The 23,503-nt window shown below is 41.4% G+C and overlaps 1 protein-coding gene across 1 annotated transcript in view; it reads left to right on the plus strand.

Annotated features, from left to right (window-relative positions):
* The first annotated feature begins 2,104 nt into the window (after positions 1 to 2,104).
* zbtb16a (zinc finger and BTB domain containing 16a) overlaps positions 2,105 to 23,503 on the plus strand; it is a 136,831-nt gene continuing 115,432 nt past the window's right edge. Inside the window, exons 1-2 of the mRNA XM_030747115.1 lie at positions 2,105 to 2,335; positions 5,432 to 6,758. Coding sequence (XP_030602975.1) covers positions 5,521 to 6,758 — 1,238 coding nt within the window. The 5' untranslated portion in view covers positions 2,105 to 2,335; positions 5,432 to 5,520. The remainder of the gene's footprint in view (positions 2,336 to 5,431; positions 6,759 to 23,503) is intronic.

Here is a 23,503-nt window from a genome sequence, read left to right on the forward strand (position 1 = left end):
ACCAAACTCATCATCCTAGATGGTCTGGCCCTCCCAGCTTTTTTGGCCTTACAGCTGTTGTGCTGTAAATGGCTCCTCTTGAAACTGCACCACCTTGCAAAGGATCTCTTTAAAGAATTCAGCAACTCGCAGTAGGATTTTAAACTGCTGGATTTTTTTAAATTGTTTTTGCACAGAGTTATTGGCAAATATATTCTCTTCAACCTCAAACAATATGCATGCCTTGACTAATGAACAAATATTTATGTGTTGACCTTATTTAACCTTCACACTGTAATATTTACATGCTTTGTTAGCAGAAAAAATTCATAAGAAATATTTGCCATTCTAAAGAACAATCAAAGTCACTTGCAATCATACAGATTATGTCTGTGTAAATTTATGTGGCGTGATGGTGAAATATTTCACTTGTTGCTTGTCATATTTAACCTACTTAAAGCAGTAGATTAAAAGTTTTTAGAAGTTTTTAAAAATAAATTACAAAACAAACAGGGCCTGGGGAGCATAAATGTTTGCACAAATGGATAACTTAGATAAGGATTTATGTACACATCATGTCCATCCTCTCAACTTCCTTCTGAATTATGGGCAATTTTTATTTGTGACTTTAGGAAAGTAAGAGCTCTCAAGAAGCACTTAAAGGCACCGTAACAACAAAAATGAAAATATAGCGACATAAAATCGAGGGTAAAAGAATGCCTCTAGACAGTGATCATCATTAGGGCCAAACCATCTATCAAGTTTATTTCCAGAAAAGAGCCAAATTATGCTTTTACAATAAAGAGTTTTATCAAGCCAAACAGTTATGAGGTGAGCTATCCACTGCATCTGTTGTTATAGGTCAATGAAAAAAAGAGGAGGATGAAAACAATCAAGGGCTGCTAATGCACTACAAAACCATTTGGTTCAAAGTCATTCACTGCACTGATCATTTAGGATGTATTTTTATAAAACAAGGAATTAGCTGGCACCGAGCTGCATGTGCAGCCTTGTGTGTTTACTGGTTTCCTTCCTTCTTCGTGTCAGTGTTTTAAAACGAGAGGGTTCTAAATAAGACTCGGGACTTTGAAACTTTCTTCAAGAAAATCCTTGAAATCAGATGCAGATCTTGAAACGCTGGATATATTGAATTGCACTGAGTTGTGTAGTTGCCACAGCAGTGCTGGCAGTGACTAAAATTTCCATGTCATAATACAGTGACCTTTTTAAAAAAATTATTATTATTATTATCCTTTTCTCCCCTCAACATAACAGTTGACCCATGCTGTTGTCACATGCGTCTGTGTAGCTGTTACATTCAGGTTTCTGGCTGAGGAACTCGTTTTTCACATGACATTATTCAGTTGTGAGGGTTATAAACTTTGTTCCAGACATTATGCACTTAAATTAGGACTATTATAATTCAGCACTAGCCTAAAAATTCTCCCAGTATCCTTAATTTTTGTATTATAAAATCTGTTAATGACAATAATAGTGGTGTAATGGTTTGAATTTTGGATTTTTTTTTAAATATTAAAGAGCAGTTTGTAAAAGGGTAGAAGTGGAAGGATATGATGGGGAATGGGGAGCACTAATAGCAAAGAATATTGAAGTAAAAATGTGTTTTGCTAAGAACACATATAGTGAAGTCAGAAAACGTTTTGCTTCCTGGTTGTAGTGCATCAAGACACCGAATATATTTTTACTTGTTAAAAAACGAGACATTGGTATAGTAGCGATCTGGGGCCTTATACAGCCTACGTCAGATTTTTTTTTGCTTGAATAATTTCTAGCTTGTTTTTTGAATATTCTAAATATGTAGTAGACAACACGGCAACACAGCTGCATTGCTCCTTTCCGTTAACCATGTACTCATATCCACGCGGTGTTCTGCTGCACCGGGACCCATTGTGTGATATGAATGGACTGAAAATATCAGAGGGGGTTCCAGGAGTCCCTCTTCTTGAGTTTTTCTACTGTATCGCCAAATCCATAAGTCAGCTCCTGGCTGGAGTTAGAGAACAACTGCAGGCTGTACGTGCGTTCAGACAGCTGGAAGGAGGGCAGTGTCGCTCACCTTTCACTGCCATACTGTAACACAGGCGTTTGACATGAGACAGCCCCCTAGGTGTCTCACTTTCTCAGTGTTTGTATGGACTGGAGCGCAGCGCCGGCTGCCCGCCTGCCTGCTGCTCGTCTGGCTGACTGGCTGCGTTGACGTCAGCGCCGTGTTGATTTGCTAAGGCGAGAGAAGAAAGGAGTTAGTGCGTGTTGAGAGAGCGGGTACTGCGAACTGCCTTACTATGCTGTAGCCCCAATCCCCCTACACTATCCGGAATCAAAACGTGCAACTTAGGTGAGTACAAAACCGGGCTAAATGCAGCTGCAGTTTCCCGGCGACAAGTGCCAGACCCGCTACTGTGCATGTGTCTGCCACTGTTTTCTACGCGTACTTTCATTCACCATATAGATGTTTTGATGCGTTTACAGCGCTGAGGATCGTTTTGCGTGTCCCCGTTCAACCTCAAACTGAAGTTAACTGCAAACGCGACTTTGGCATGCAAGTTGGACTTGCGCACCGGAGTTCTGGATGAAAACAAGTGTTTACCTGATTGCGCTGCAAGGTGTTGAAGTTTGCATTAACGCACTGTAGCCTGTTGTAGAGATGTTAAGGTTGACGTAACCCCCCCTTCTCAGGCTCGTTAGTATTCTGGAGATCGCAGTCAGAGGACGTGAGGTCTGGCTGTTTCACCGGGAGCCAGACAACATATGACGCCTCGCTGCGTGTGACTTTCAAATCGCGTTAGCTTGTTTTGATGGAAATTATGCAATTTTTAGACAGCGACACTCTTGCTTGTCCTTGTGTCTCCAGACGCACCAGCGTGGCTTATTTAGCCGTGATGACATCATGATGGGGACTGGAGACACTGGTTTTTACACACGAAACAAGCCTAAATCCAGTCACTGTACAGGCACGTTACAGTTGATTGACAGCCAGCTAAATGTTTGATTGGTTACCAATAATCGGCTTGCCGTAGCACGCGCAGCCCACTGTGAGGTGGGGAACTGGTAACAGATGCGATGGCAAATTGATTTGTTATCGAGTCTGTCTGATCTCTCTCTTCCCCTTTCACTCTTTTTCTCTTTATCCCTTAGGCAGCTTTCCCCAGACCATACCCCCTTATCATTTACTGTTACAAGGTAGTGTTAGAGTTCGCCCTGCCTTAAAGTCCACCTGTGCGTGGATCAAATGGCTCAAATCGGAGACCCAGGCTGCCGTCTGTCTCGCGTGTACTTTTTAGCAGGCACCAGTGTCTGATTGGTCCCCCTGTACCATTTTGATCTCTCCGCGTTTGTGTCTGTCAGTGTGGCTCATGGTCTGGAATATTGAACGCTGTTTATTCTTGTTGTGGCTGGCTCGTCAAGGCGCGCTATGGCAGACAACTCGTGATCAGATTGATTATGCTTCCTTTCTGTGAAGTCGGCGGCGTGATGTGGTTCTTGTCAGCGATCTATATTGTCCTCTGGGGAGAAAATCTCTCCAGGCTTAATGTACTTAATGTAGTACGTGCTGTTTTGCGTAATGCATAATGTTGTGTATAATTTGTCTGGTGCGTCTGGCAAAAATTAACGCTGTCTAGACGCACGCAGCCTTTTCCTTTATTAATAGAGAACAGACAAAGTCCCCAGACAGCAACTTTACATCCCAGTGAAGCCACAGTTTGGTTGATAACCCACAGAGCGCAACAAGCATTGATCATTTACGGGGCCATAAATCGGAGCTATTGGCATACCTGCAATAAAGATAATGTCGGTTTTTAGACATGAGCTCTGTTTACTGAGAGGCTAATTTCAGATAGAGGAGAACCTGTGGTTTTATCATTACCTACATTCTGTATCGATTTTTTCAAGGTACGGAAAAGACAAACCGCCCAGTGCTCCCAAAGCCGGCAGAATTATTTTCCGTGACTCTCTCCACTAACAATAGGTGCAGCATCATTTACCTCCTGAATATTCTGATTTAGTCTTGTGTCTGTGAGTTTAGTTGATCTTACTTATTTAGGGATTATTGAGGATTTATTCAGAAAAACAAACCGTCTAATTTTTTTTTTTGAAGGGTTCTTTCTGTTCTTTTTTTCCCCCCAATTTTGTGTGTGTGTGTGTGTGTGTGTTTTTCACAGGTGTGAAGGGAGGGGAAGAACTGCCTAACTTCTCCTTTTTATTCCCTGTTTAAGAAAATAGACTGTCTGAAAATGAATTTGAAGCTTGTAAAATTAATAATAATAATAATAATAATAATAATAATACACTTAGAAAATGTGACACTTCAGAAACAGACTATAAAGCAAGATGCAGAGAGCTAAAGGAACCTGACGTATTGACCGTTTTGAGAACTTAAAATCTGGCCTTCAGTGAGCTTATGTAGGTCAAAGGTGGCACTAATCTGATGACCATTCCTCCTTCATTCAGAGCACATGTGGTGGCAAATAACTGTTTAGTTAATTGGAATAATGAAGGAGCAGCAAGCAAGCAGTTCATTGTTAAACAGAATAACAGGAGTTACAGAGGCGGCAGTTTAAAGTGTACGTGTTGATGAATCTGTGTATTCAGTGAAAGGCAGCTTTAATTTTTTTTTTTTAGTGTAGGTCAAAGTATGGGGCTGTAGGAGCATGTTGCATTGTTAACTTCAATAATCAGGTTAACAGCAATCACAAAGACAAATTTGCCATCTTCCACATTTGCGACCAAGAGCGGTCTTTGGTACAGCAGTGTTGTGTGCTTTTGCCTCATCCTGCTTTCCTTTCCACCCATTTCTGGCCGCTGCTCTCTGCTCCCGTCTGTGATGAGAATACTGAGTAAGATGCTATTTAATTTCAGAAAGGCTGCTGATGGTCTTTGTGAGCCGAGCGGCAGTGAAAATCCACAATTCACACTTGTTTAACTGGTGTACATCCCCATCAGATACCTAAATGAAGACATCTTTTTTTAACTTAACATATGTTGGACTGATTGGTATGCAGGGTGAGCATGTTGGATGGCTCACAAATTGTTTCCCTTCAGAAATCTACAGTCAACACTCTCTGCTGAATTTAAGAACAAAACGTGCAATGCCAGTGAACCTGGTGTTTACCACCCTGGCAGGGCATTTGCAATTGCTTCACACTTGCTGTTTAGAGAGAAAGTACTGGTATGTTTTAAACAAGTATAAAAAATCCATCACATTTATTTTCAGCATGATTCAAATAATGAAAGACTCTTCCATAATATGATGAGCAGGATTTTTTTTTATTTTTCAAAAAAAGACTGCCCTTTCTTTTATTCTGGAAAAAAAAAGTGATTGCACTTGTTTAAATGTGTAAAGACCAATATCTTTGTTCTTCACTATATTTTTGTTGTTGCACCAGAATCTACCAGAGGTGATTTTTTTTTTTTTCTCTTGTCTTCCATACAGGTTTCATCTTGTTTACTAAGATAGCTAAAAACATTGTTGAGCGGGGAAGGCAAGCCTCATGAGTCGGCCTCGTGGTTTGCATCGACATAATGGATTTAACTAAGATGGGTATGATCCAGCTTCAGAACCCCAACCACCCCAATTCCCTGCTGCAGAAGGCCAACCAGATGCGTCTGGCTGGGACTCTGTGCGACGTGGTCATCATGGTAGACAGCCAGGAGTTTCACGCTCACAGGACTGTGCTAGCCTGCACCAGCAAAATGTTTGAAATCCTCTTTCACCGCAGCAGCCAGCATTATACCCTGGACTTTCTATCACCAAAGACTTTTCAGCAGATTTTGGAGTATGCTTACACTGCCACGCTCCAGGCCAAGGTGGAGGACTTGGATGACCTTCTGTATGCAGCAGAGATACTTGAGATTGAGTACTTAGAAGAGCAATGCCTGAAGATCCTGGAAACCATCCAGTCCTCGGATGAAAATGATGCTGAGGTCAATGCTAACGATGGGAGCACAGAGGAGGATGACGAGCGCAAAGGTCACAATGGAGCCAAAAACTCAAAAAAGCATTCCATGGGGAGCCCCTATCTGTCAGGTACCCAGCAAGTCTCCAACATGTCTGGCGTCGTCGACCAGAGTCCCTCCGTCTCCACTTCCTTCGGCGTCTCCACCCTGAGTCCCACCAAAGCTGCTGTGGACAGTCTGATGAGCATTGGCCAGTCTCTGCTCCAGCAGGGCTTTGGGGGTGAACAACTAATTCACGGCAACTCCAACCAACTGATGACTGAGATCAAAACGGAGATGATGCAAGTGGATATGGGTGGCAATGGCCATGAAAGCCCTCAGAACATGGAGTCCAGTGCCTCCAGCAATGGAGAACGAAGTGGGGAGGATAGGAACAGAGATGGTCCTGGAACACCAACCAGGAGCAGTGTGATCACCAGTGCCCGTGAGTTGCATTATGTCCGTGATGAAGGCATGGGTGACTCTCAAGCTGAAGTCAGTCAGATGGGGATGGAAACAATGGCTGGAATGACTGAGAAACATCTGGCCTCACTGTACTCCCTACCTGTCAATCATAAATCAGACGCCATGATGTCCATGCCAGCATCCATGGCATCCGCTCTACCCATGTCCCCAGCTCTGGCTATGTCTATGGACTTCAGTGCCTATGGGGGACTCCTGCCCCAGAGTTTCATCCAGAGAGAATTCTTCAGCAAGCTTGGGGAGCTGGCAGTGGGCATGAAACCAGACGGCAGGAACCAGCATGAACGTTGCAATGTTTGCGGTGCAGAGCTACCAGATAATGAAGCTGTGGAGCAACACAGGTAAGACAAGTTTTCTTTTGAATATAATTACTTGTTTTGTCCTTGAAATGTGTGGTCCTTTTTAGCCTTTCAGCTTATCTTTTTTTTTTCACTGAAGTTTTGAATGTATATTCAGGGATTCTTTGCCTTATGTGCATCAGAATGTGAAAGTTTTAAGTCACTTGGCTTCATTGTACTAATTAAACACCTAAGTAATGATACACATAGTGATATAATTGCTATAGGTAAGAACTGAAAGTGGACACCGTTTTGCTTTGGAATTATGACAACTAGCAAAATGATCCATTGATAGATCAGTATGCATGAACAGGTAACACCCTTTTATAAGAGAAACTTTAGTTTTGTGTGGCTGACAGCTCCGGCTCAGAGATTTGCTCCTTCAGTAACTACCAGGCCTGTCCAGGTGATGGCCGAAGGAGCGCTGTCTTAACATTGTCCAAGACCATTAGTCACACCTTACAAGATGTGGGCGGCAGCTATCACACACACTTACCAAAGTGGAACCCCCTCATCCTGGAACTGATTCCCCTCCCTTTTCCCATAACTGCACAAGAGGGGCCTTTATTAGCTTGATAATTGGAGTAGACGGTCAGCCCAGGAAATGAGTGCTGAACCCGGGCTCTGAGACAAGGAGGTAGCTCTAGGACAGGAGAGTGACAGTAAACCAGAAAAAGGCTAAGTATTTCAGTCAGTTTGCAAAATTAAATTTTTAGGCCCTGGAACCTCACTTGAAATACTGAAACTTTTTCAAAAAGCCCCAGGTCCTTTTTCAGACACGGTATGCTGCTCAATTTTATATATATTTTTGCCACATTTCTGTCATAATTAGGGTTGACCCTGGTTGACTGCAGGCACTCTGTATAGTTATCTTGCATGGCCTCTTTGGGGATTTTGTGCTGTCACAATGTTTAAGAAATTTTACCTTGAAGGCCACCTTCTCACCCTGCAGTGTTTGCTTGAATCAATCCAAAGGAATGCACAGTGGTTAACATTCACTTGAGGTTTTGAACCTTATCACCCGTCCCATCATTCTTGAGTTGGTATCTTGGCATACATGGCTAAGCCGTGAAGTGATTCAGTCCAGACTTTCACGTTAAAAATGTTACAGAATAAATTTTACTCCATGAGTGAGGTGTCCTTGTTTGCAGCCATACACTGCTTTGCTGTGCACTGCTTTTACTTTATTTGATAACCTTAGTGTGTAGTTTTGTAATGCTGGAAGTTAGACATACACATTTGTGTGGCCTTCGTGCTGAGGGCTCACTATTCATTAAATTAAGGGGAGTTTCTGCACTGACTGATATTACATGTGTTTAAAAATCATAGGGACAGAAGAAGAGCATATGATCAGTTCATCCTAAGCAGGCTTTCACAGCAGCTTAAAATTACACAATAGCCTCTGTGTAAGATGCAGAAATGTGGCTGGACTGCGCTAACGGACAGGCTACACTCGTCTCTGTCTTGAGAAAAAGTGTGGCGTGTGAAATGGTTGCCTGTGTTTCAAGAGGAATTTCATCAATTCGCCCAAGCTGGGAAATCTTGTATCAAAGGAGATTTCCAAACCGTTTCATGCATTGATCTCGCCGCTTCACCCCATAGCATACTAATGGGTTAATTTACACTGGTTGATACACCGACACGACACTGTTTAATATTGTATGTGCTGTCCTGACAGCCTCCTGAAGTGTAGAAATCAAACATTGCATCACCCACTGTCTGCTCTGCCGTTTTGACATGAAAGGCCTGCTTCGCCTGAGATGTGTGATAATTCAGATGCTTCTCGTGTCCTCACAAACTCCACTGTGGGTCATTTGATATCCTATCAAGTCTGCGCTTTTTTCTTTTCCTGTGTACGCTGCTTAATGTTCTGATGTGCATGCAAGATGTTTTATTTCAGACAAGTGGAGTCGTGTTCCCTCTTGAGTAATTACACATCATTTCCACACAGCCACTGTGTCAGGGTCAGTGCTGCCTGCGCAAAAAACGCATAAAAAAAAGTTGCCAGAGTTCACTTAGTGCAGGCGGGTCAAGTCAAACATGAGTCTAATTGTTTCCAGATGTGGCACAGGTCAGTGGTGTGAGGTGTCAATGTGGGCTTCTATGTTAAAAACAAATGCACCCAAAAGTACCCACTTCCTGTATAAATCTAGCCTCTGCGACCTTTCATTCCTTTCTGCCCAGGATTAGATCACAAAAACACTCCAATTACATGGAGTTCATTGTGTATTGGCTACACAAGTGGTGTGTAAGGAGTCTCTTATTGACTGTAGAAATATTTGCTTCTGTTTAAACACCAGAGCTGCTACATTGATATTAGATTAATGAACCACTTGATAATGTTCATCAATTTAGCATCAGTCATTATTTTTGGAGGGAAAAAGCTTACATTGAAAGTTATGTCAGAACTAGATTTTTTTCCAACTTTTTCTGATTTAATAGCTGATCAATTTACTTTAGCCTTTTATGATTGACTATCGTATGTTATCTATAAATATTTGAGAATTTTGGCTTCTTTGAAGTACGGTATAAGTGATGGAGGTATCTGTACTTAACCTTGGGCATTGTAATAGCATTGATGTGGAAATTTCAACTTATTCTGCAAAAAAAAAAAAAATGAGCTTAATGAAAGGGTTACTCTTACTCAAAAGTTTTTCTGTATTTAATCTAAGCCTATCTGACCACAGCAACTTCTCCCCTCCACCTCTGCTCCAACAGGCCACCACCTCACCTCCCCGCTGACAAGCTCTAGATTTATTTCTTAAAAGAAGCCCATGGTGTGCATTGTTGGGGCTTTAGGCAGACAGGATTACAGCAATATTTTAGTAACCCTTGCACTGAGAAAATAATCAGCATAGGAAGGGCATGAGTGATTATTTAGAAAATAAATGCATGATGCAGTTGGCTAATTCTGCAGAGGCAGGGAGGGGGGGGGGGGGTTCCTCTGCTTGGTATTCCAAACACAGCATCCAATTCACGGGAACTTGCCTTGGGTTTATCTCTTTCACTTAATCGTCCATTCTCATGCAAATCATTGACCCTCGCTGTAATGTACATCACATAAGTGAAAAAAAGAGCCTATTTGAAAAGAGCTTTTCCAACATATAGCCGTTAAACATTACTGATAACTATCAATGCTATAACAGTGTCTTTTCATAATACAGCCAAGGTTTATTTTTGGAGGGGCAGAGGGGCGATGAATTAATGGGATAAGTCAATGAATTCTCACTCGTCTCTGTTTTTGCTCCTGTTATTTTTATTACTGATGGCAGTATTGGGGCAGGGGCTGGCAGTGGTGGACATAATCACCCCCGCATTAACCTCCACACGCGCACACACTTGTGTTCATTACTTTCCACATACACTCCCCTCAGCAGTAGCAGGCAGCGCTCACTCTTCCATTTCCTCCTCTTTTGTGGCAAAGGGGACGGAGGGCGCTCTAATACCCCAGGCCGCAGGTGTTTAAACAGCAGGCCCAAGGCCCTTATCTGTGCATATCAGAGTGGGACAGATAACCCTTGGCGCTCCTTCTTAGTAAACCAAGAGCAGATTGAGCTCAGATAGCGGTCCATAGCATTTGTTGCAGGTGATAACGATGTATGCACATACACACACGTATGTAACTTGCACACTGAGGGGAAGCCTTGGAAGGTATAGATGTTGTTTCCTTACACAATGACATTCGGTTGCTTCAGTCACTATCAACAATTACCACCACCCCCCCCACCCCCCCAACACTCCCAATAAGCTCCAATAAACATAGAGGATGCCCCCAAGATAGGCATCAATATGTAGGAGTTAATGGTACTAAGTGTCGAAAATAAATATTTACACCTGCTTAAATACAATAAAACTCACATTTTATTTATTTATTCTGCAACTATACTATTGATTATATGCTATATCTATATACAGAAATGAAATAAGATTAATGTCCTTTGATTTTTTTTCTCCAAGGAAAGCCAGTGTTTCCAGTTGTAACTCGATAATCCCGTCCGGGTTATGATTTACAACAATCTGTGTGATGGCATCCGCTGATGGCACCTGTTTCCAACATATAAATAGCACAGCATGTAGATATGGAGTTCCACCAACAAGCAAACTGATTGGTGCATAAGAAGCAGCCAGTTGTTGTGGTTAACAATAACTGCTCGTAAGTGGCTGCTGGAGGTTTTTGCTGCTGATTGTTTGATGTATGAAGGAAAATGTCAAAAGCCACAGTTCCTATTATAACACATTTAAAACACTGTATAAATATTTACAGTTGAACTATAGGTATCCTCAACAATAATGAAAATTATCACTTTTTCTGGGGGAGATTTTTCACTATGGAAAGATATTGTGGATTATCTCAAACAGGAAGTGCCACCTTCTCGTCCCCATGTTTTCCCAAATTTGGTCTTTTTATTAACTACTGAGATCTGACAGTTCAGAACTATGGAATAATAATTTATGTGTTTAGTATAGATGATCCAGTCATATTTTTGAATCACTGATGGCAATTGATGGTGGCTGCCATAAAATTACAGTGTTTTAGACAGTTATAAAAATCTAACTAGCAAAGTTAACAAAAAGACCTGTCAGAAATTTGAAACCAGCACAGCACTGCACCCATTTTGCGACCACAGTAGCTGTTACTACCTCGGGCCATGTGATTTCAACTCTCATGATTAGGTATGTGAATATTATTTCACAAGTGTCATTGCTCTTGTTTCAATTACCAGCTAAATTGAAGGCTCGATGCCACCAAGTAGCGTTGAGGTAAATTTGTTCCTTTCCACATGCAAAAAGCCACGAGGTTCTCGCTGCCGTATGAAATCTGCCTGTGTTGATCCAAGTGCATAACCTCACAAATCGCGCGTGTATGGAAAATCCGAATGTGGCTGTCGTCTGAGAGGTGACAGCCAGTATAGCGTGTGCAGAATCCTCAGACAGCAGTCGAGAGTGTTTGTTGACCTCAAAATGAGAGCTCTTCTGTATCCTGCTCATCTTAAGTTTAAAAAGGAAAGAAAAAAACAAAGACTTGTACTAACAATGAAGGATAAATATCTGTGCTTTGAAGTAGGTAGTCAGATATTTGCTTCATTGTCATAGTCTTACTCACTGAATGCAATATGTCGCCTTTGATCTTAAATGAAATGACTAAAACAGCAGCAGACTCCTGATTCTAACCTGTAAAACTGTGCGAGCATTTTCCTGTTTCCTGGAAGTAGCCGGGCAACAAAGCATCCATTACATGGCAGTGGATTACCCTCTATTTGAAATCACTCAGTGAGTTAAGTCTCCCCTGCTTGCACTCAGAGGTACAGTACATGTTGGTGTAATAATCCAATAGCACAAAAAGCCTCACTCAACGGAAAACACCTCTCCAAGAAATACCTAAGCCACAGACAACAGCAGAGGGCTTATTCAAGTCTGGCTGCCACATCATCTCCCTTTTATCCTCACACAGGTGCTTTTTTTTTTTGCCCCTATTGGAGGTGCAGTGTTTGTTTGTGCCCCTAAGGAACTGCTGCTCTGACCAGGCCTATGGTGATGGCCACAGCCAAGGCAGCTGCTGGCTGAGGCCCAATTATAGACAGGCTTTAAAAGGCTCCGGTTGAACCGTAAAGATTTACATCGCCATCGCTGTGATCTCAGATCTGGGCTCTGTCCTCACTGTCAGGATAGGGAGATGTATCGATTAAAGACTTAACTCAGGGGGCTGCATCTTGTGGAATATACTACACACACGCACATGCACACAAGCGCAGACCTTAGTGCAGATCAAGCTTCTTATTGTCATACACTGTGATGTCGTCAGGTGGCGAAGCAAAGCTGTCTTTTTTCTGTTTCTTTTTTTTTTTTTTTTTTTTGGAAATGGTGTGGCAGTAGGAAAAAGAGAAGCACAGCACCAAGATAGGGGGGTGTGGGATCCCAATATGCAGACAGTGGCTATGGCAATGGAGGGAGGCGATCTAATCAAGCAGCAGATTAGATCGCCTTCCTCCCTGAGATAAGAGTGGAGGGAGGTGCTTGTGCAATAAAAGTTAGCAGCTTGACTCGGTGTGACCAGCTGCCTCTGTGTGGCTAACAGCGCTCAGCAGACGTGGCCTTTGCTGATGCGGTCTGGCATGGAGTGCTATGAAACAAACACACTGAGGCCCCTATCTTTTGTCTATGTGGGGGCCTCGTGGTTTGGAGAGAGGGTTAAGGATAACATACTGTACTCTAAGTTGGCTTTCTTTGTGCCCGTGCAAGCATGTGGATTTTTTTTTTTTTTTGAGAGGCCAGACTTGGGATGGGGGGGCTCAAGGGTAGTACCAATAACTGCTAGTTATCAGGTGACATGTAAATGTGTTATCACCCCTAACTTCTCGATGTCTCTAGTCCCAGAAGCTGCTGTGTGAGTGTTGGCAGGAGCAGAGCCTGTGGCACTGTTTTTCTGTACTTACACTGTGTATCAATCTTTGCACACAGATATGTGTAAGCAGTTTCTTTATTTCATAATCTTAAATTAGACTCAGAAGATCCGCATCTCTTGGCAGACTTTCCTACTGTAGGCCCATGCATCATTGTGAGCTTTCCCATTAAAAAAGAAAAAGTCAATAGAATTAGAATGATCTGGCCTTAAAGCTCAGTGGGTTTTAGTTCTGGTTCATGGAGCCCTTCCTCTGTTCTCCTGGATCTGAACGCTGTGGGTTCTAATCCCATCGATATCCCATTAGCATCCCCTCTCTGGGTCCCCGCCACATGAAAGAAGATGTGTCGGTTCCCTTTCTCTGATTCTATCACTCTGTCGGACCGTAGGGAGGACGACCACAATGAGTAAATGTGCTGAAGCCAAAGGGCCAGTCCAAGTGTGCTCACAAATGTCCTGTGAGTGTGTGTGTGTGTCTGTGTGTATATGTGTGAAATAGCTGCCACTGCCACCTCGGAGGCCCCCTAGCCTCCCTGGGAAGTATCAAACCAGAGCCCTTCGCGGCTTCAAGCGAGAGAGCTACTAATTAGCCTCTTTGTTGCCACTTGAATGGTTTGCCAGAGATTGGCAAGGGGCCCCAATGGAGTGATACCAGCACACTAAGAAGCTGGTCATAAAAATTACCCCCTATTCTCTCCACCATCACCTGTCACAAAGGAGCTCTCAGGTAGGAAAATGAGGCCAGAACAGCACAGGGTGAGCTTTTTATCCTTCTGGATATGGACGGATGATGTTTGCTCAACAGGTTGATTCTGGGTTAGTGCTAGCTATCGCCTTGTTAGCTGGGAGGATGAGGGGACTCATAATTGAAAAGCAGATCAAAACAACTTCAATGCTCTCGATAACATAAGCTCTATGCTTCTGTTTAGCTTGCTTTACTACTTGAGGTAACGTCAAGAAGTAAATCGATGTGCAAAATACTGATGATCACCTTAGAAGTGCTGCTGATGAGCCATGTTTAAGTCAGATTATTGGTTTCATTGCTTGGTTAAGTAAAAACACAACAACCTTTCACTATATGTACAGTAGTGTGGGTGTGCTTCACAATAAAGCTATCTGCTTTTGTGGGGCACTACATTTTTTTTAGTGTTCCTGTGACACTTATGCAAGCGAAAGTTCATGGCTCTGAGGGAATATTTGGTCCATACTTCCTAATTTAATCTGTAGTATTAAAGCATATCAAAACTACCAAAGCCATTTGTGTTAATATAGTGATTAGAAGAAGCATTTGAGTAAATAATGTTAGAGGTGGCGTGTTTTATGCTTTCTAGCAATTTACATTTAGTATTTCTTCACAGGTTAGTCAATCTCAGCCTTGACCCAAGGGTTAAGATTAAAAAAAAAAAGAAAAGTTGCGTTACTAAAGTTGAATGTGATTGTATTATAACAAAACAGCCTGTCTGACTGTCAGACTATTCAAAATGCTCTCCGATCCATACTTCTGGCAACTGACGTGCAGCTCGGTGAGCGTCGTGGCGGGAGTGCAATGAATGTCAAGGCGACTTGCAGCTTTAGCCCTGACCGACACATTTTAAGCTCCGCTGTAATCCAGGAGGGATCAGTTGGGTAAATCATGGCATAAAGCTTAAAACCATAATTGATTTATGTATTTGCTGACCGAAGACGCCCAGAGAGATTAACGGAGGGAGAGAGCCGATGATGGATATGCCGACCCCCTTGTGCAGTCTGCGTGCTTAGGTGGGGAAGGGGGGGGGGGGGGGGGGGGGGGTGAATTCAATTGAAGGGAGATTTGTCAGCTTGAAAAGGAAGAATGGCTAAAAACAGAGTGAGAGTCTGAGAATAGTTGCGTTAGAGTTACATTTAAAACATCATTCTGTATGTAAGTGTGTGCATTTTAAAGGGCAGTTTCACCAGTTTTAGCTGTTAATTAAATTAAACTTACACTTAGACAGTGTTTGTGTGATCAGTGTGATTTGATTGGCATTGACCCTCCAACGCATTTAAAACCTGATTGGTATTGAAGCTTGTGATAGCCATTGTTGAAATATTAGGATCATGATTATTTATTTATTTTTCCAGGTTGGTCATCAAATTCTGCTGAAAAAAAATGCAAAATTTCTCCTTTTATTTCTTCTTTTACTTTGACTGTTGTGTTTAAAGTAAAATGTAAACATTATTTTATTTTATTTATTATAAATTCATCCTTCATGTTTAATATTCATCCATTTATACAATCCTGTCACACCCCACAATAATATTAATGATTACATGACCTTGGTGGGAATGCCACAGTTAACCACTCTTAATTTCTTTTTTATATATAAACAAAATAAAATAGGGATATATTGTATATAACTCTATGTAGCATGTAGTTTCCTATACTGATCATTGACATCTCAGATTTTCTTTAAAAAGACATCATCAGTCTCACATTAATTGGCATTATGATTTCCAGATTGTCACTGATGAGCATTTGATAGTTATTTAATTGGTCAGATGGTGGTCCTGCTATAACCAACATGTGAATATCCCTCCTGACACCTTATGAATCCCCTCTTTCTTGTTTACTGCCCGACTGTCAGACATCTCCAAGGTCTTTCTTGACCATTTCCAGATTGTTTCGTGTTTGTCTGTTTGTCCCTGGGCCCTGAAAGGCGAGAGTGGGATAGTAAAAGAAGGGGGAAAAAAAAAAGCCATTCCATTTCCTGGACTGATCGCTGAAGCGGATTGCTCTGACATGTCATGACTCAAACAGCATCATTTCTGCCACTCCTGTCTCGGTGCTGACCTTACAAATGATGCTGTAGGCTCCCGCCATATGCCATTAAGCATGCTGTAAAATAGGATGGGGTTTTATCCCCTTTACACGCGCAACAGCATGCACACACCCCCCGCAGCTTTAACTTTCTGTTCTCACCTCTCGGAAAACAAAAAGAAGATTACAGGAGCGTTTTTCTCTCTCATAGTTCTGTCCATATACTTTTTTTTTTCTTCTATTCCCAGCTTGTGTTTTATTGCCTCCTGTGAGTGTTGGTCTGAGGCAAGGAGCTGAAGCTTCCCTAACAGGTGTTTGGGTGCTTATCACACACGTCTGTGCCCTTATCTCTAGCCCTCAGCTTCCTGCATCCTCTCTCTTGCATGCCTCAGAGTGGGGATATATTTCACTTAGCCTCTGACCCAAAACCTTCCTCTCTATCTCTTTGGGTCTCTCTTCCTCCTTCACTCGCTCTCTCTCTTTCTCTCTTTCTCTCTCTCTCTCTCTCTCTCTCTGTGTGTCTTTCTCTCTCTCTTTGTCAGTCACACACACACACACACACACACACTGATAGACGAAATGAGACTGTGAAGACGTCATCATTTTAATGCAACTTGACTTTCTTTGATCGTTTCATTTTTATATTAACCATAGCCTGCAGTATGTTCCAAAATTGAAGATTCTTGAGAATAAGTAAAAGTTACTTTAGTTATCAGTGGGTTTTTGTGTGTGTTTGTTTATTTTCTCTAATAATTGATCAATGGTGAAAAGTCAGAAAGTGGTGAAATTGTGGTGATGTTCTTAGTTGTTCAGTTTTCCTTCAATGACATCAGTTACATGTTTTTCCCCTTTTAAAGATATATATATATATATATTAATAATATATAAACTGTGTAGCCCTACCAAAATTAAATGTTATCCTTTAGTGTTACAGAGAAGGGAAAAAACCACTTGAATTACAGCGTAAATGTTTTAGTGGCTTTAGCACAGGGAGCTTTGATGTTGTTCAGAGCCGTGAGTTTGATGTAGCATTTTGTCAGAGTGATTGGTCTCAGGCTTTAGCCCGGCCTCCACATTCCCTCCATCCTTCCCTACTCCCAAGCCCCACATGGGGACAAAGGCTAAAGTGTCTGTGGGATGGGGTTGTGATGGTGGGTTGGAGGGGGTTGACCCCATCCAAGGACCTGACAGGGGCCCTTCTTTTTTTTTTTTTCTTTTTTTTCATAATCCCTATTCTGAGTGGGCACAGACAGGAGAGAACCCACACTCTAACACCCATGAGAGAGTCTATTGTAAGTAGCAGGCTCTGTTACAGTAGGACGGATGCAGGGGTCTCAGGCCCAGATAAACGCTGGGGTCAGCCAGGCCCCTGTTATTTACAGTAGGCCCTTTCATTGGCCGCCTGAAACAGGAGCCTGTGGCGGAGGTGGTGGCGGGGCTTCAGGGGACGATCACTGTTTGTGCTCAGCCAGGCCTCTACTATAGGTCAAAGAGCACGGGGGGTGGGGCCACAGGGGTTACAGACCTGACTTTTGTCTGTGTGTTGGGGGAGTTGCTGCTTCATCGAGGAGAAGAAAAGGTGTTGGGGGTGGGAATGGTTATGTTCAGCCAAAAAAGGCACTAAAGATGACTTCCACACACACTTTTCTGTGATGTGACATTACTAGATGATATGTACAGGGCTGTAGGTCTAAAGGATTTTTTTTTTTTTTTTTTTTGGGGGGGGGGGGGGGGTGCAAAACTGTATGTTACATTTATGTATGTAAAGTATGTCAAATTTTTTATACATTACACTTCCTATACATTGAAATCCACCACTGTGGTGATGGGACTGTACAATATGCTTAATGAACTGAAACTGCTTTTCTTTGACATTATGTCTAGACATTCAACATTTGGAGAAATTTGGATTAAATCAAGTCCATGCTATGACCTGGATGACTGAGAACCCACACAGACATATTGTTTTCAAGTGTTCCAAAATTTTAATGTGACGTCAGAACTAAATCACAACATTTAAACTCTGCCCCACAACTCCCAAAGAGCAATTTTAAGTTTTGCAGTCATTATTTCATTGGAGCTGATTACAGGTCTACTTTATATTTCTGGTTTTACTTAAGTATAGATATTCCATATTTTGACTGAAATATATTTTTGATGTATTCATTTATTTTCAAAACCAATCAGATAATATGAGCCCAAAGATTCTCACGTTCTCAAAGGCATTTTTACTTTTGTGCACTTTCTCTTTTATTAATGAACAAAAATAACACTTCATTGGAAAGTCCGGTCATCTTTCATTGTTATTTTTACACTTACTGATAGCAACTGGTCAAGAACCGTCTAACTCAGACAAGAGTGGCAACAGTGTAACAACACAATAGGTGTTTTTTTTTTTTTTTTGTCTTTTTTGCCAGGTCAGAAAACTAAAAATTCAACACCATTACAAAATAACCGCACGCCTGCTGCAATTGTCCTGCAGTGACTCGGTGACCTACATAAGCGCAGCTAAAAATTCGACCTGCTATAGAAGACAGAGAAACATACCCACTAAAAGAAAACAAAGGTGTTGGCTACTTGCTGTAACCCAATGCTTCAGATTTAGTTAGGTCATCTTCATTGTCTGGTGACATTCAATGCTCTGTAATAATCCCTTTTTTTGTGACAAATCCAAAGTCCAAACATTCAAAGCAAGTCTCCTCCGCACTTAAAATAGTTGCTGTCAAGTGCATTTATTAACCTTAATCTGATGCGATCCATTACCAACCTAATTCCTGTTTGCTGTCTGTCATTAAGAAATGAGAACTTGCCAATGTCCAGAATAACACGAGAAAGAAAACTGGTACCATCTGCCAGAAGACTCTGGCATAATCTTCCCATAATCTCAGTGTCAACATTCCACGTTATGAGACGAGGATGGAGGGAAAGCCCAGCAGAGACATACAATAAGGACAGCAGTCTCTCAGGCATTCATTTGGCGGAACAGATTTAGTTATTTTTTCTTGGACAAAGACAAGAGGGGTTAAAGGTCAGCAGGCGAGAACTTTACAGATGAAGTGGGGTGTGGTAGTGGTGGTGGTGGTGGTGGTGGGGGGGTAGAAGTTTTATTTGACCCTGCACCTCTCACCCCCATTGTCCTGTAAGAACACAATAGGTTCTGTCAAACTCTAGCGGTCAGCGTTTCGGCCAAGACCGCTGAGCCGCAGAAGTGGCAGCAGAGGTTTGAATATGGCTGAAGGACGCCACCAATGATGAGTCAGGAGACAAAGACAAAGATTTTGCTTCTCAAAAGTATTTTTCCAAAAATGTAGAAAGAGCATTTGTGAATGTTTGATCATAGTCCACGGTGTCACGAAACTACTTAAAGACTTCAAATATTTGTTTTACTTCAGTACTACTTCAATACATTTTTTGAACCATTGATTACTAGTTTCAGATTTTTATTTTGCATATAGAAATGGAATGGGTTATAAAATATGATTCATCACAATAGAGAAAGCTATAATGCGTAATTCTAATATTTATCACGTGAAAATGCATCAGTGCCCTGTAATTAAATAATGTAACACATTGACAGGGGCCAATGTCACTCATGTAAATGTGTAATTTTGCATTACTGACAGTAATTTTTTTGATATTTCAAAGTGCAGTTTACTGAGAGCTGCCTAAAATTATATCTAGAAGAAGACGTAAAAGGATTTGTGCTTCCTTAAATCATTATGAGTCATTTGAAAAGTTGCAGTTTTGAATATTTATTATCTCTTATTCTTCAAACAAGCTTTACAAAAAAAAACAGTGAATAATAATATTTTCAAAAATACAGGAAACAGTAGTATGAGCATTCAGTCTTTATTACTTTTTATTTTATTATTCCATTCAGTATGATAAAGGGAGGTAGTTACATTCTGATTGGCCTGCATTTTTAACACAGCTCTGCTGCAGCTAGGCTATATGTCACCAGCTATTTTTCTGACTGTGGCAGTGTGTATTGTAAATGCCAAAGTCTTGCTGACATTTTTGACCTCAAAAGAAAGGGGCGAAGAAATGCAAAAAGTAAAAATATATAGGATCAGAGAGCAGAACTGCAGCGTGAAAAGGGCTTGTTGGCCTTACATTTTCTCTGCTTATGTCTTGCTTTCTGTCCTCTAAATACCCTTGACATATGGAGGAGATCAAAAGAAAGGGAGAGATGAGGGTTGGGTGTGTGTCAAGGTACACTACAGGCCATAGCAAGGCCTTACAGAGTATGTGGTGTGGAGTTTGATTTGTCTTGGTCTTTTTTGGTCTGTTTTGGTTGTTGTCATTGATATATAGTTAACCAACATGAGTTCAATTTAAGTATTGTCTAAACAAAGTCTTTGCACGCCTGATAAAAAGGGGACAGAAAATGTCAAACTAAATTATTATCAATTTGAATTATATATATATATATATATATATTACCCAAGAAATCCAGTCATTCTTTGGTTCTGGCTTCTCAAATGCGAGGAGTCAAGACCATCTTTGGGTTTTTTTGGCTCTATTATAGAATTTTCATTTTGTGTGTGATATTTTAGTATTTTTTTAATTACTTGTCCGGTGCTGACATGTTTCCAGTATAAGTGCTACCTCATATTACACCAATGTGCAAAATGTTGCCATTAATAAATAAATAAATATTATATATATATAAAATGTTTTTACTAGAAGTCTCTGGAATGGGTGTCATTTTAAGTAAACCTTTGAATTTTGTTTTTTCCAAGAATTTCAAGCTTTTGTTTCTCTTAATGATAATATAGTTCAGGTGCATTAGCAGCTCTTTGTGATTAATACCTACATATTCAGTTGTGAGAGAGGTGAGATTTTTTTTTTAAATATAATGTACTATATATACCTGCATTGTAAGAATAAAGATTTAATAGGAAGAATGCCCAGAGTATCAACATTTCTGGTAACCGTTCCAGGCTGGTGGTAGGTAACTGTTGTCAGGAAGGAGCCTCATTAAATGGTCCATTAATGAAGGCTTTATTGAACACAACGGTAAACACCACTTCGCTGACAAACATAATTTTTGGTCTGGCTTTTCTTTTGAGATGTTTGGCCTGACGCTGGCTTTCTCCTGAACTCACAAAGCCGCAAAGGGTGGTCAGTTTGCTGTAATAGCCTGCAGTATGGCGTACGGGCCTGTACAGGCGTTCAGAGGTCAGTGGACATGGTACAGCTTTCACATGGCCCCGAGGTCCTGACCCCCACCTTTGTTGGCCATAGTTACCCCCCTCTTCCCAGCAAGGACCGAAGCCCTTTGAGCCGAGCCCTCAACCCCCTGCAGAGCGCGCCCCTTCAACACATTAATAGTGGCACTGGAACTAATTGCCCAACCTTAGATGTGCTTGAGACCCAGATTGCCTCAGCTGCCAGCGCGCCACAAACCCCCCAACGTTCCAGCCCAAATAGAAGAAAACCTTCAAAAGAAGAATTGCAAAATTACTGGTTTCTCTGCCCAGTCCTTTGGTAAAACACAGTTCTTCTCTTCAAAGGGCTTCATTTATTTCTTTGTGCTACTGTAAATGTGCATCCATTCAAGCTTGTTTTGAAAACATCGCCCTCCCTTTTTTGCGCCGCACTCTCGATTTTTGTCTTGCCATTCAGCGATGGCTTGGTTTTGCTTTTATTCCTGCGAGAGGACTGACAAGTACTCACTATGTACCTCGCGCCTTGGCGAGACCTTCCCACACATGCCATCCACCGCCATTTTGTTGCTAACCCCGTCAGGCACGATAAAGCGCCAAATCACCCTTTTGTATTCGGCACACGTATTGGTAATCCATCCCATCATTCTGAAATATTTTCTTTCAGGCGTGCGCTTTGAACTGTGAATTGCAGTACTGGTGTAAAGTGGTGTCTAGCACCAGACTGTTGCTGTTCACACTGTCACGTCTGCCGTCTCCTCTGCTGCAGTCAGCCTCACCCGAGTTCAAAGAGACACTGAAAGAGAGGGAAGCAGTCTGAGGGGCGTTTTATGATTTTATTGGGTCAGAGGAAGCATTGTTGGGAAGGTGTTGGTTCGTTGTCTGTGCTCAATCTTTCGTGATGTGTCTACAGACTGTGGTGGTCTGCTTGTCTTTGGATGCATTTCTCTATAAGATATATTTTCTGCAGCATTTAGTGCTGCCTTATTGGCATAGAAATGTGTGTATCTAATGTCTCTTTGTCAATTTCAGCGAAGGGACAGCAAAGGAATACGATACCTTTTTATCAGGTAAATGGAAACATCAAAGCAAATCATTTCTAATGGATGGTCAGATTAAATACACACACGACTACATGTCTTATTGCCATATGCAGATAACAATGAATAATCAAGCTTTCTGCTACAGTATGTTCTCAGTCTTCCTCTGTCATGTCATTTTCAGTGTTTCTACAGGAAAAAAAAAACAAATTCTAATAAAGGAAGAGAAAAACTTCCAGTTATTGTTGGTTTGGTCATATGGAACAAAATGCTTCAAATATTAGCTGACTCACACAAAGAGTCATCCTTCTATTGTGCAAGCACATTGAGGTTCAGGGTTTTAATCAGGGTGTGACTTTCAGAAACATGGATTACATTGTTTAACAGCCTTACTTCAGCCTCATATAGTCCCACTTTGAGAATCTTGATGTTTGCCATGGGCGTGACACAGATACATTTAGCAGCATTCTGACAGCATGTTTCCTGCTAAAATATCCAGCTTTAAGTAAGGCGTAATCTTGTTGGGTGGTGCGGTTCAAACAGCACAACATTTCATCAACTAATTTTTAGCTGATTTACAGAATGATGTATCAAATTTTCAGTTAACCATGTGCCCTGAGTTAGTTGGCGCCGTTGGTGTGCACGTGAATCTAAGACCCAAAAATATAGTGCAGTGCATCTAAATACATTACTGTTCTAAGACTAAAAGTTCTGGGATTCAATTTTGTAGTGTTAGCATGAGGTAGAAAATAGCACATGATGATGCAATGATATTCTGTACATGATTTAATAATCCCAGAAATCCCGGCCGTGACACAAAGAGTCTTCATGTCGCTGGCGAAAGCTGTTGTTAAGTTATAAACGACAAAAAAAAAGTTGAACGTTGCAGGTATACCGCCTGCTAGAGCAGCTTTGGATTCTCATAGCAAATTGAACATAAAGGAGCAATGGCAGCAGATTATTGCATTGCAAACCAAGAATGTTTATACTCCACACACATAATGCCACATTAGGTGTGATCTCAGGTCATACTGTTAAACAAAACTCTCCACTGAAACCAAAACTGATTGAATTCTTTGATGCTTAGCAACTCTTTAAAGACCTAGTAGCAGGTCCTTTCACAAGTATTCAAGTTATGTCCTTGCTTTTCAAAGGAGCTAGTACTTCATAATCTATGCTTTGACTCAGCTGAGGTAACGGCTCTCCATCACTAACATCCAATCTACATAGACAACTAAAAAATTTTTATATATATATATAGCTAGATGCACAGAGTAAACTGCACAGTAGACATGCATGATAATAACAGAGAGGCATTGCCAACCACATACTTCCCCCTGAAACACTCAGACCCTTTTGGCTTT

This window comes from Archocentrus centrarchus, chromosome 14 (assembly GCF_007364275.1).
Source record: "Archocentrus centrarchus isolate MPI-CPG fArcCen1 chromosome 14, fArcCen1, whole genome shotgun sequence".
Lineage (NCBI taxonomy): Eukaryota > Metazoa > Chordata > Actinopteri > Cichliformes > Cichlidae > Archocentrus > Archocentrus centrarchus.